Source organism: Thunnus maccoyii, chromosome 9, assembly GCF_910596095.1.
Source record: "Thunnus maccoyii chromosome 9, fThuMac1.1, whole genome shotgun sequence".
NCBI lineage: Eukaryota > Metazoa > Chordata > Actinopteri > Scombriformes > Scombridae > Thunnus > Thunnus maccoyii.
In genome coordinates, this window is record NC_056541.1 from 20,108,884 (window position 1) to 20,120,864 (window position 11,981).

General features: G+C 39.8%; 1 protein-coding gene across 2 annotated transcripts; it reads left to right on the forward strand.

Annotated features, from left to right (window-relative positions):
- Nucleotides 1-1,933: 1,933 nt before the first annotated feature.
- fancg (FA complementation group G) lies at nucleotides 1,934-11,872 on the forward strand. Of its 2 annotated transcripts, XM_042420077.1 has the most exons (14): nucleotides 1,934-2,101; nucleotides 3,240-3,336; nucleotides 3,462-3,584; nucleotides 3,707-3,879; nucleotides 4,432-4,585; nucleotides 5,334-5,464; nucleotides 5,554-5,700; nucleotides 7,812-7,972; nucleotides 8,132-8,198; nucleotides 8,377-8,693; nucleotides 8,776-8,816; nucleotides 8,924-9,097; nucleotides 9,661-9,775; nucleotides 11,428-11,872. In XM_042420077.1, the coding sequence occupies exons 1-14, from the start codon at nucleotides 2,021-2,023 to the stop codon at nucleotides 11,519-11,521; spliced, it is 1,875 nt and encodes a 624-aa protein (XP_042276011.1). In that variant the 5' UTR covers nucleotides 1,934-2,020; the 3' UTR covers nucleotides 11,522-11,872. The 2 variants fall into 2 exon arrangements, with proteins under 2 accessions (XP_042276011.1, XP_042276010.1); XM_042420076.1 differs by lacking the exons at nucleotides 9,661-9,775; nucleotides 11,428-11,872 and having other exon boundaries at nucleotides 8,776-8,813; nucleotides 8,920-9,039.
- Nucleotides 11,873-11,981: the final 109 nt, after the last annotated feature.

Here is an 11,981-nt window from a genome sequence, read left to right on the forward strand (position 1 = left end):
TATTGTGTTAGAATATAGGCTACCTGCTGGAGAAATATTACAATCAAGCCCACATCTGGGGTTTATTAGCAGTGATGAAGGTCAGAACTCATCATTTATCAAGCAAAATATGATGGTTCCAGCTTCTTAAATATATGGATTTATCTGTTGTACATGATTGTGAATTGAATACCTTTGAGTTTTGGACTATTGACTGGACAAAACAAGCTATTTGAAAGCACTGCTTAGGACTCTGTGAAACTGAAATGGCTGAAAAGTGACATTTTGGAAAATGAAAATGAAAAAAAGACTCTGTAGATGAATTAAAAATTAAAATAATCATTAGTTGAAGCCATAGTTGGTCGTAGGCAACACCATCAGGTAGCTGTCGTGTCCTCTAATTCACCTGCGACTTTTACTAGTTTACCAGCCAAAATCCCATTTAGGACAGAAAAAATTGCCAGCAGATAACACAGAGGAGACAAACTGTCCAGTGACAGTCAGTAATACAGACAAATTATGGCTGTTGTTAGTTTCTCAAAAGGGACATAATCTGCATAATCTGGGGTTATCACTGCAACATTTTTAATCAAAGTTTGAAGCCTCACCATGTAGATGACATTGAGAGGGACAGGAGAATAGGAGGTGGGAGGCTTTTGCCATGTAACGACCTTGTCCTTGACGGGAATGTATGGAGAGACAGAGACAGGGAGGGAGAGAGAGAGAGAGATGGAAAATAGCAGGATCGATGCAGAGGAAAATGCCAGAAAAAAGTTGAAACCCAACCCAGGAGAAAGAAAGACACAGGGAGCCGGAATGAAAGGTATCTTTTGTGCATGTATGTGTGTGTGTGTGTATTCTTATTGAGATGCAAGTATATGAGTGTGTAGTGTGTAGCAGTGGAAGTCAGGAGCTTCCCCTGTTTTTCCACAGTGTTATATTTAGAGCTTTCTGTGATTTGAGACAATGAAAGAAAGGAGGATCAGTGAGGATGTGAGGAAGCCAGACAATGGAGGCTGTAGACAACAGGGAATGAGATAATGCACTGATGGAGGGATGGCACAGAGAAAACAGAGAGGGATGAGAGGAGAGGAACTGGGTGAGAAAAGAGGGAGTCACCTTGGAAGGGACAACTAGAAAAAATGGCTGTCCTGGCAGTCTCAAGGATGACTCAGCTGCAATACAATTAAGGCCTTGGATTGCGTTTACTTGCTTTGAACCTGGGGGTGTGCGTGCATGCATGTATATACATGAGATTGTGGCAGTCTGCCACTTTGGCCAATGCTGCCTTTTTAAGCAGTCAAAGGCCATCAAACTGAGTCAAAATTAATGCACTAATACAACTATTAACATTTCTTTATTCTATTATCAGTAGATTTCTGTTGTTTCCTATCAAATAATGGACATCTTGTATTATCCCCACTAACATCTCTTTATTTTATTATCAGTAGATTAAGACTTGCATTGTTTTTGTCTTGCATCATTAAGGTCACATTGAAATTGTACCAATACTAACTTGATACTTACTTATATTACTTATACTACTTATTACTTAAAATATATATTATTATATATTTTATTCTATTAACCAATATTGTTATTCACATTATTTTTTGTTAATTTCAGTCGTTAACCTTGTCTTTCATAATTGTAATTGTGCTTTGTCAACACAAGCTTATTGAAGTGAATTGAATTGAAGTGAATTGAATTGATCGTACAATTTTAATTGTGTCTGTATGTTTGTGTGCAGAGTTATGAAGAAACAAACAGCAGCAGCACTTCACAGTTTAGTTGCAATGTGCCATCCAGAGACTGGAGGATCCAGACCACAGCTGGACTGGACTCTGTCACAGCACCACCTGCTGGGCTCTAAGCAGACTGTCGGTGTCACTTCCAAATGCGTCCACAGGGGGCAGCAGAGCCCCGCAGCAGTAAACTCACTGATGTGCTGATGTTTACTTCCGGGTTGTTAGTGCCCCCTTGGCAGACGAGGGAAAGTTCAAATGAAACGCCACCATCCCTCCCCCAAAATAGCAATATAATGTCTGATAAAATGTATAAACCACCTCCTTTATTAGATAGATGGATTCAGGAAAACAACGAGTTGGTAAACAAATGGAAGGTAGGTTAAGATCTTTTTTTAGCTGTTGACGTTAGCGTCTTCTAGCTAACGTACGTTATGATTTAATGTTACTTAGCCTATAAGTGTTTTAATGCTCGGGAATAGATGAAGAGAGCAGAAAGTCAGTGTAATACTAACTAATGGTAAATTCATGCTTTTGGTGGGCTTAAGTGCTTGATAAACAGACCGTCTTTCACTGTTGTGTGTGATGTTTTAGGTGGGGACAGTCATTAATGTTGTATTATGTCGGTGATGAAGAAATAGTCATGCTTTTTCCTTAAGTAAAAGTACCAACACCAAACTACAGAAATACTCTATTACAAGTAAAAATCCTGCATTCGGGGGTTTTCACTTAAAGAACAGAAGTATTGATAGGAAAATATACTTCAAATATCAAAAGTAAGTCCTTTCAGATGATTACATGTATCATATAGATTGTATTATATGACTATATAATTATGACTGACGCACTTACATGTAAGTAGCATTTTAATGCTGTAGCTGGTTTAGGGAGAGCTAATTTTAACTTATTTTTATACATATTCTGTTGGTAGGTTATTATGTAACAATCCATCACATTTTATAAACAAATCAGATATTACTATTTACTATATTTCTATATCTATAACACAAATGTAGTGGAGTAAAAAGTACTATATTTCCCTCTAAATTGTAGTAAAGTATCGCAGTATAAAGCAGGGTAAAATGTAAATAAACGGGTACAACTACTTTAATCTTGTACTGGAAGAGTAGTTAAGTGAATGTACTCCATCACATACTATTCTCTAAATGTAGCAAACACTGTGTTTCTTCCTGTCCCAAGTTATCAACCCGTAATTAATGGACATGCCAATATTGTTCTGAATCCCATGGCACCTGGCACTTTATTTCTTAAATTGGTCTTAAATTATTACAAATTATTTCAAATAATTTTTGGTAATTTAATCTTTGCTTCTTTTTACAAAGTTGCATCTAATATAGTGTATTTGAATGGTTTTACTTATCTTTTTTGTGACGTATGATGTGATATCTGATGTTGATTGTCATGCAAGCTGAAGATGAATTTCTACTTTTGTGCAACAAATGTGGACAATAATGTTTTTTTCATTCATTTTTTCATTTCACGTCATTATTTTAGCATCAAGAAGGAGGAGGAGATGCTTTGGGCCGAGACCAAAACCAGAGCCGGGGATGGTGGTCCTCTGAGTTTCACAAACTTTTAAGGAAAATCCAAGGTGCTCCATCTTACACCTTCATCCTACAAAGACTCTATTTTGTGAATTTGGGGAACTCAGCTCTCACCTTTTTCTATCCTCTTCTCTTCCTCCTTTCCTTTCTACCTCATGTTGCTCTCCTGCAGGTGTTCCTCCTCTTGCAGACATGCAGTTGGAGCTGTCAGTCGTGTACAATGCCTGTTTGTACTCTATCGCTCTGTCTCAGGTTTCAGAAGCTGAGCTGCTCCTCACACAAGCCACGGAAAGAGGTACGTCTATGCTGTAAAAGGTCGATAAAACCAGAGACTGAGATGACGTGGAAAATAATCCAATTTCATCCAATTTCATGGTAGTCTGACTCTTATAGCCTCCCTGCTCATGTTCCCTGCAGTTCTACAGATGACAGGAGATGACCCCATGGCTTCAGACCCCCCTGTAATTTGGCAAATTGTTCTCAAATCAGTTGAGAACACAGCTTTGAATTCCAGTGTACTGCACCTTTTCTGTCTGCAGTGGGCAATCTGGCTGGCAACCTGCAGGCTGAAAACTATACAGGAACTTCAGGTAAGATGCTGTTTCAAAAGGCGTTTCTCAGCTAGTGTTCAAGTGAGCAGCATGTTTTTTTTTTTTTGGTTTTATGATGTAACCAACCAGACAGTTATGTGATATGGATATGTGCCTTATACATTTAGAAATTCAGGATCCTAACAAAATAAATTTACCTGATTTATCTGCTAATCCTGGTAACTATTTTACCCATCATATTCCTGTTCAGGCCAGAGACAAATGCCTCATGCCAAATACTATCCATTGTTGGATTTATCCTCCAAAATCCAACAGGGAAGTTTAATTTTCTTTTTGGTTTGAAATACAATTTTGGTAGAAAAACATGTAGAAATGTGAATTTAAGTGCAATTTCTCCCAATGTCACTTGTGTGCCCAGTGCACAATTTGTAGGATAAGACCACCTTGTATTTGTTAGTAATTGTCAATAAAATGGTATTAAAACCTAAAACTATTCCATAATGTTTGTATTTTACTGAGAATTACGTACTTGGTGTATATTGAATACCACTCATCAGTATGAAAGGTTATGTTTTTTTCCTGTGATGGCAGGAGGAGCTGTCCTCTCTGTTTGAGACACTCTCTGCCGGAGTTGGGGATGACATGAGAAGTGAGGCAAGGGGAAAATCTTCTAATGCTCCACTATTGGTGATGGACCCAAGAAGACTTACTGAATTATTGCAGATCTGCACCTTTATTGCCCAAGGTCAGCAACATTCATGTTTTTGTTTATGGATATTTAAGGACCAGATGGTTTTGGTATGGTTTGGTGTGACCAGACCAGATTATCATATGGAGCTTAATCATAGAGTTAATGTTAGTTTGATTGACATGGTATAACCATGGTTTAATCTATTCACCTTTTTTGCATGGATGCTATTAAAACAGTGCAGAAGCAGACAACCTCCAATACTGTTGTACTTAGAACAGAAAAGTATTATAAAATATATTATTTGAATCCAAACTGCTGCGTTTTTATATGTGTTTGAATTTTGATTGTTGTTGTCAGGGAGGCATTACCGCAGCCTGAGGATCAGCACAGAGAGGCTGATAAAGAGTTTCTTTCTTCAAGTTGTCAGAATGGACTTTGCTTAAAGAATGTATAATCAACCACAAGATCAAAACTGACTTTTCATGTTCATCACCACTTCACTCATGTTAAATTTCATATCCATCAACTACTATGACTCTTTATTCTTCACTCTTTTTAACTTTTAAAATTGCTCCTGTTCGCACACCGTCATTTTGCAAATACGTTCTGTTACATATTTTCAGACAATAGCAATGTAGCATTGATAAATGCTAGATAGTGCTTGTGCTCTAAAAAGTAAAAACAGAGACATTTTTCTTTTAACTGAAGGCAAAGAATCTATGTCAATGATTTATAAACAGACTCCTTGTGTTTGTAAAGTAATTAATCCAGTGTTTTGCTGTGTTCTTTATGATTTATTAAGGTGCAGAGAGGCTGAATGAGGGTCGGAGTTCAGAAGCGCTGACTGATCTGCAGACAGCTTCCTCCCTGCCAGCTCCCAGAACTCTAGTAGCATACTCACACCTCCTCTCAGGCTCCTGCCTCGCCCATATGGTACACACGCAGACAAAGTCTACACACACAAACAGAAAATGATGGGCATAACAGCAGTGAGAGTGACTGTGTTTTCATCTTGTCTCTAGAACTGCCCTCAGATGGCATTGCAGTGTTTCAGGAAGGCGCTGGAGACAGACTCCCGCTGTATATGTGCTCTTTACCAGAGCATACTCATCTACAGACAGCTGAGGAACACACAGGCTGAGATACAAGCTCTCCGTTTGCTGCACTCAGTGGGTAACATACAGTACAAATAGAGTTGTGCTCATAAGTTTACATTCCCTGGCAGAATCTGCAAGATGTGTACCATTTTTAGTGTCTATAGTTGTGACCATAAAACTTAATTTTGGTCTCATCACTCCAAATAACTTTGTTCCAGAAGTGTTAAGGCTTGTCTAGGTGCTGTTTGGCATATTGTAAGTGGACTGTTTTGTGGCATTGGCACAGTAACAGCTTTTTCCTGGCAACTGGACCGCGCAGTCCATTTTTGTTCAAGTACCTCCTTATTGTGCATCTTGAAACAGCCACATGTAACTTTCAGCTGAAGTTGCATGTTGGTTTTTCTTTGCAATCTGAACAATTTTCCTGGCATTTGTGGCTGAAATCTTTGTTGTTCTACCTGACCGTGGCATCAACCGTGGTATCAACAGAACCCTTAATTTTCCACTTCTTTATCAGAGCTTGAACACTACTGATTGGCATTTTCAAATCTTTGGATATATAAATATAGTAGAGTAGTATAATAGTATAGTAAATATATATCTTTGGATTTATAAAGTTCATCTCCCTTTTCTTGGAGGTCCTTGACAGTTCTTTTGCTTTCCCCATGGCATGATTTAAAAAGGGCAAACACAATTATGTGAAAATAAATGGCTTCACCTGACCACTATCCCTAAATAAAACAAAAGTTTTCAGCATGATCAGTCATATTTTCCAAAAAATGACCAATATTTCACAAATTCTACCAGGGTATGTAAACTTATGAGCACAACTGTATATATATAAACTTAGCACAAAAAGTAAGGAAACTTGTGTTTGGTAGATTATTTCTTTGTTGTAACAATGCTTCTTGGCAATAAATGTTATACTGTTGGAAAGCCTGTTTATTTCCCTTTTAAATGATGCCACATTTGTAAGGAACATGTATTTGTGGGATGAGCAGCAGAGCTGAGTATGTGGGTTGCGCCCATGAAAAATATGCCAAATCTTCTCTGCCAATGCCAAACAGCTTATTCTGCCATTGACTCTTGTTTGGTGTTTGGTGGATTGGATGATTGAAGTTTGAAGAAACAAGACATATTGGCAATTTAGCCTCAGTAGCGTGTGGAAGAACGATACACAGCCACAACAGCCTGGCACCTTCTCCTCATGCTGGTCACCAGCCTGGTCACACTCTGCTGTGGGATGGCATCTCATTCTTCAACCAGCATCTGTCGGTTTGTGGGGTTTATCAGAGACTACCTCCAGAATTTGGGAGTGGAGAGGATGGAATGGCCTGCCAGCAGTCCTGACCTCAACCCTATTGAACACTTGTGGGATCAGCTTGGGCGTGCTGTTCGTGCCAGAGTGACCAACACAACCACATTAGCTGACTTGCGACAAATGCTGGTTGAAGACTGGGATGCCATCTCACAGCAGTGTGTGACCAGGCTGGTGACCAGCATGAGGAGGAGGTGCCAGGCTGTTGTGGCTGTGTATCGTTCTTCCACACGCTACTGAGGCTCCTGTTTGTTAAATGAATAAATTGTTAAATTGCCAATATGTCTTGTTTCTTCAAACTTCAATCATCCAATCCACCAAACACCAAACAAGAGTAAATGGCAAAATAAGCTGTTTGGCATTGGCAGAGAAGATTTGGCATATTTTTCATGGGCGCAACCCACTTACTCAGCTCTGCTGCTCATCCCACAAATGAATGTTCCTTACAAATGTGGCACCATTTAAAAGGGAAATAAACAGGCTTTCCAACAGTATAAGATTTATTGCCAAGAGGCATTGTTACAACAAAGAAATAATCTACCAAACACAAACACAAATTTCCTTACTTTTTGTGCTAAGTTTACATAGAGGGAAGGTAGGAGGAAAAGCTGCATTTTATCTCTTGCCTCACAGGAACTCAATGAGTTCTGTTGCATTAAATCATGAATAATGAGAGCACTGAAAAAATCAGTGAAGTTATGTATTTTTATGAAAAATGCAGATAAAATATTTTTATTATTAAAGTATTCTCTGGATATATTTTTGTAGTTGAATTGCCCTTAGTAGGTGGGACCAAAAACACAAAGACACATTCACATAAATGTAATTCTGAACACTGAAACATGAAACCTCTCTTGTCCCACAGACATTGATGTTGCCCTCTGCCACAGAGCCTGTTGTAGCTGATACTCATCTCCTATCTCCGACCTTACTGCTCCGGAGCCAATCCCTGAGCAGTCTGCTCTTTGTCCCCTCTGCCTTCACTGTCCTCCACAGTTTGGCCCTGAAGTGTGTGCTCCATGGGAGGTGATAATACCAGCATGGAGCTCAGAATCTCTGTTTGTAGCTCTGCTTCACTGACACCTGACCACTACTGAAAATCACAAACTGTAGACTGATCTAAGAATAGCACTCACATACACTGGAGTTTGTTTAATGGGTTTGGTTTCTGTTGTGTGTCTGCAGGGTGTCAGACAGTGTTGAATATTATCTGGATCTGCTGGCTGCTCTTCACTCAGAACATCAACACGGAGTAAGACTGAAAACAGTGACAGCCACGCAAGATGATTTAACTACTGATGAGTTCTAGCAGGATATTAATGATTATATAATTTTTGTCCAGTCTTTTAACAAATATGCTGGAAGTCTTGTATGGTGAAAAATAATTTCATAAGCTGTTAACTGACATCTGTTTGCTGTGTTTGTCTCAGGTACATGCTGAGGTGCCTTCACTCCCCAGATTACCTGAGCTCTACCTGGAGGCTGGCGCTGCCTTGCTCATGGCCCGGCGGCCTGTTGATTGCATGGCGCTGTGTGATGAAGTCATCAGCACAACACTGGAGCTGCTGCCAGAGAAGGTGGTGTTGGAAGAGCCAGACGAGAGGAGTGAGGCTGAGACCGGGGTTGTGTGTGCAGAGGGTGAGGAGAGGATGGCGATGCTGCTCTGGACCGGTGCTGCCTACCTCCTCCAGGGTCACTGCCACACTCACCTGAAGGACTGGAAACAAGCTTTGACTCACTACACAAGGTCTGTGAGATGGGAATGACTTTATTTCTGTCATAAATGTTTGTCACTTTACAAACACACAAGACTGTATTCTGCATTACAGGTGTATCAACCTGCTGGTGAAGGTGCGCTTTAAAAAAAAAGGTGGGTACTTTTCTGGCTTTATTGATGCTTTGGAGAGAAGTTGTCTCTCCAAAGAAAACTGCCAGCTATTTTTAACTGTGCTTGTTATTCTGTCTGTTCAATTAAAGGGTTCCAACCACAGATTCCTAGTGCGGACATGGTTGACAAGCAGAGAACAGATCTGTGTATCCTGCAGAGGCTGAAGGGGCTTTCATTAGCTGGTAGAGGCATCAGCTTCACCCAGACAGACCAACTCAGAGAGGCACTGAGAGACTTACAGCTCAGCCTGCAGGCATTCCCAGGTACACACAACACAGTTGTACCTTAATGACGTATACAGCAGCGCTCAAATGTGTTTTTGACAGGATTATTGCCAGTGCACCGTAACAACTTGGTCATATAGAGGCAAGTTAAGGTCAGCCATTCGCAGACACTTAACACTCTACTCAGGGATTATTAACTACTTGATACCACTGTAATTTTCCCTCATTTCAAAGTTAGATAAACACATTTTCCCTACTACTATTATTATTATTTTATTTCATTGTTAGGGTCTTGACTAGAATTTGAAATTAATATATCAATCTATAACAACATATCTTAGTAATGACCGTACTGTGAAAGTGTCTGAGTGCAAGACAAAATAATCATCCACAAAACTTCTGTTTGTTAATGAGGAGCAGCCGCTTAAGAAATGTGAAAACGTTGCTGTAATTATGATTTTTGCATCTTATCGTTAATATTTTTACACACAGCACCTACCATTCTGTTCATTTATGAGTCAGTTTGGCATTAATGCACCATAGGGTTGTAGTGAATCTGTACTTTGTCATAATACGTCATCATGCTGTATGTGCTGTCCCAGATAACGTGGGTGCAGGGCTGTGGTGTGGTGAAGTTCTGTGGAGGCTTGGCAGGAGACGGGAGGCAGCTGCCTGTTGGGAAAAGACCTGGAGTTTCACCACACAGTCCACGACAGAGTAAGACACTGTCATTCTTACATTTAATGACTTTTAGAATGTAGTTTATACTATACATACAGGCCACTTGTGTACTCTTTAGCCCTCTTCATTCAAAAATGCATGTTGGGGGATCCGCTTACATGTGGACAGATCTAAATATCAGTGTGAATGCACCCAAAGTGTGCTGCAGATGCAGTGGGATTTGATTGTGCAAGCCATATTCAGAAGCGGTCATAAATGCAAATGACTGTACACTATTTAGAGTGGTGTGAACACAAATGTGTCCCCAACCACAATTAAGATGCACTTAGGAGTGGACAGCTTTAAGTACGTCTGTTTACACCTGGCATTAACATGCGTCTCCACATGCGTCCTGAGTGACCACTTGTGTTCACTTCCCCGCTCTATATGCAAATAAACACGGACATCATTTCTGTTTTCAAAGACCAAATTAATTCGTTATTCGTCCAAAGCTGTGTTCAACTTGTTTGATAACAGGATAAATATTCAGGATATATATAAATATTCTGCGTCGAGAGAGAGAGAGAGATGCAACTCTCGCTGCGCTGCATGCGCATTTACGCACAAGACACAGCAGCATAACTTCATTGAATATTTAAATCTCCAACACGCCTACAGGGTCAGTCAGGATCTAATGTTAATTAATGTTCTGTATTCTTCTACACACCCAATAGGTCAGCTGTTACACACACAGTCCAGGTTCATACAGTGAAACTGTTTGGAGTAAAGCAGCCGTCCTCCTTATAAATCCTGAGCTCATTATGTTGAACAGCACAGCAAAACTAAAAACTGTCGTTATCAACTTGACAGACCAGAGGAAACTATACAGCTACATTTACCTTCTGAAATATTTTTTTAAACAGACAAGAGAAAAATTAATAGTTTAATTTCTATTCTAATTGTCGATTTGAAGAGGGAATCCGGTTAGGGGAAAGGGAAAAACAGGAAAAAATGGGAGGTGGCTTATGTTTTTAATTCACAGGAAAAACAAAATAATTTGTTTATCCTGTTATCTAACAAGTTGAACAGCTTTGGACGAAGGGTCTGCCGGAAAATAGAGGACGTCAGTTGAGTCAGTTGGTTCTTCAATGTGGCCCAGGACGCATTGCGTTTACACTACTAAAAGGATGTGGTCTCATGCAGCCCAGACCACCTCCGAATGTGGTCTGAGTGATCGGATCTCAATCCGTCCTCAATGCGTCTTGGGTGCGTTTACACCTGTATTTAGAGCTGTCCACTTATGATCGGATCACCCAAGACGGATGTTAATACCAGGTGTAAACAGTCATTTCTGCATGTTCACATTACAGGAAAAAGTGTTGGAGCATATAGTGCTACATAATGTCGTTTCACCTCAGTGTTGTTGGCATGCAGGGGAAATGTAATCACTGGGTAACATTAAATCAAACATATAATTTACTTAAGTAATAAAGTTAGACAGATTTTCAAATATGAGCTCCAGCTGTCTCAGTCGGATCTAGATGCAATCTGAATGTGTTTATCTAAGGTGCTTAGTCTGAACAGAACATTTTTCAGAGAAAAAAAAAAGACCCCTTGTAGTGATAGTCTCTTGTTGCTTCAAGAAGGGTACATTTGCTATGCTGTGATGTTACTTTTCCTCTGACTGTAAGATACTTTTTGTGTTTCAGGACAGTCCCTGTGTACTTACAGGAACCCCAGTCTGGCCCTTTGTTGGATTCCACAGAGCTCCGCCACAGAATACAAAAACTTGGTCCTACGTAGTCTGCCTGGAGAGGGACAAAAGAAGAATGCCCTCTCACCTGCTGAACGGGATTGACTTTCTCAGGCCTGTGAACTGAGATCCGTACCCACAACAAACATGTATTTACTGGGATAGCAAAATAAAGCATCTTGAAGGGCTTACAGTCATTTAAGATTGAGAATGAACTGTGGATGGTAAACCTTGAAGGTGGTTTATGCATGAAATGTTGAGAAATTGCTGGACATGCTGTGAAGTTGCTTGGTCACTGAGGGTCTGCGCTGCCTTGTATGAGGGAAAAAATGTGTATATAAGACTGTTACTCTAATAATGTATGATGATTTTCAAGATAAACTTAAAGTTTCACTTTCACTCAAAAATGTGTCTTGCTTTTTGTTCCTAGCTTCACTGTACAGAATGATGCATGTGCAGAGTTTGAGAAGGCTTTTTTCATATTCAACTGCTGAAAGTGGAAAGTTTTTC

What these genes read in the sequence shown, in the direction of transcription:
- fancg (XM_042420077.1), top strand. Translation starts at nt 2,021, where the DNA reads ATGTCTGATAAAATGTATAAACCACCTCCTTTATTAGATAGATGGATT. An exon ending in GGTGCGCTTTAAAAAAAAAG is followed by an intron (nt 8,817 to 8,923) that starts GTGGGTACTTTT and finishes GTTCAATTAAAG; the next exon opens with GGTTCCAACCACAGATTCCT. An exon ending in CAGCCTGCAGGCATTCCCAG is followed by an intron (nt 9,098 to 9,660) that starts GTACACACAACA and finishes GTGCTGTCCCAG; the next exon opens with ATAACGTGGGTGCAGGGCTG.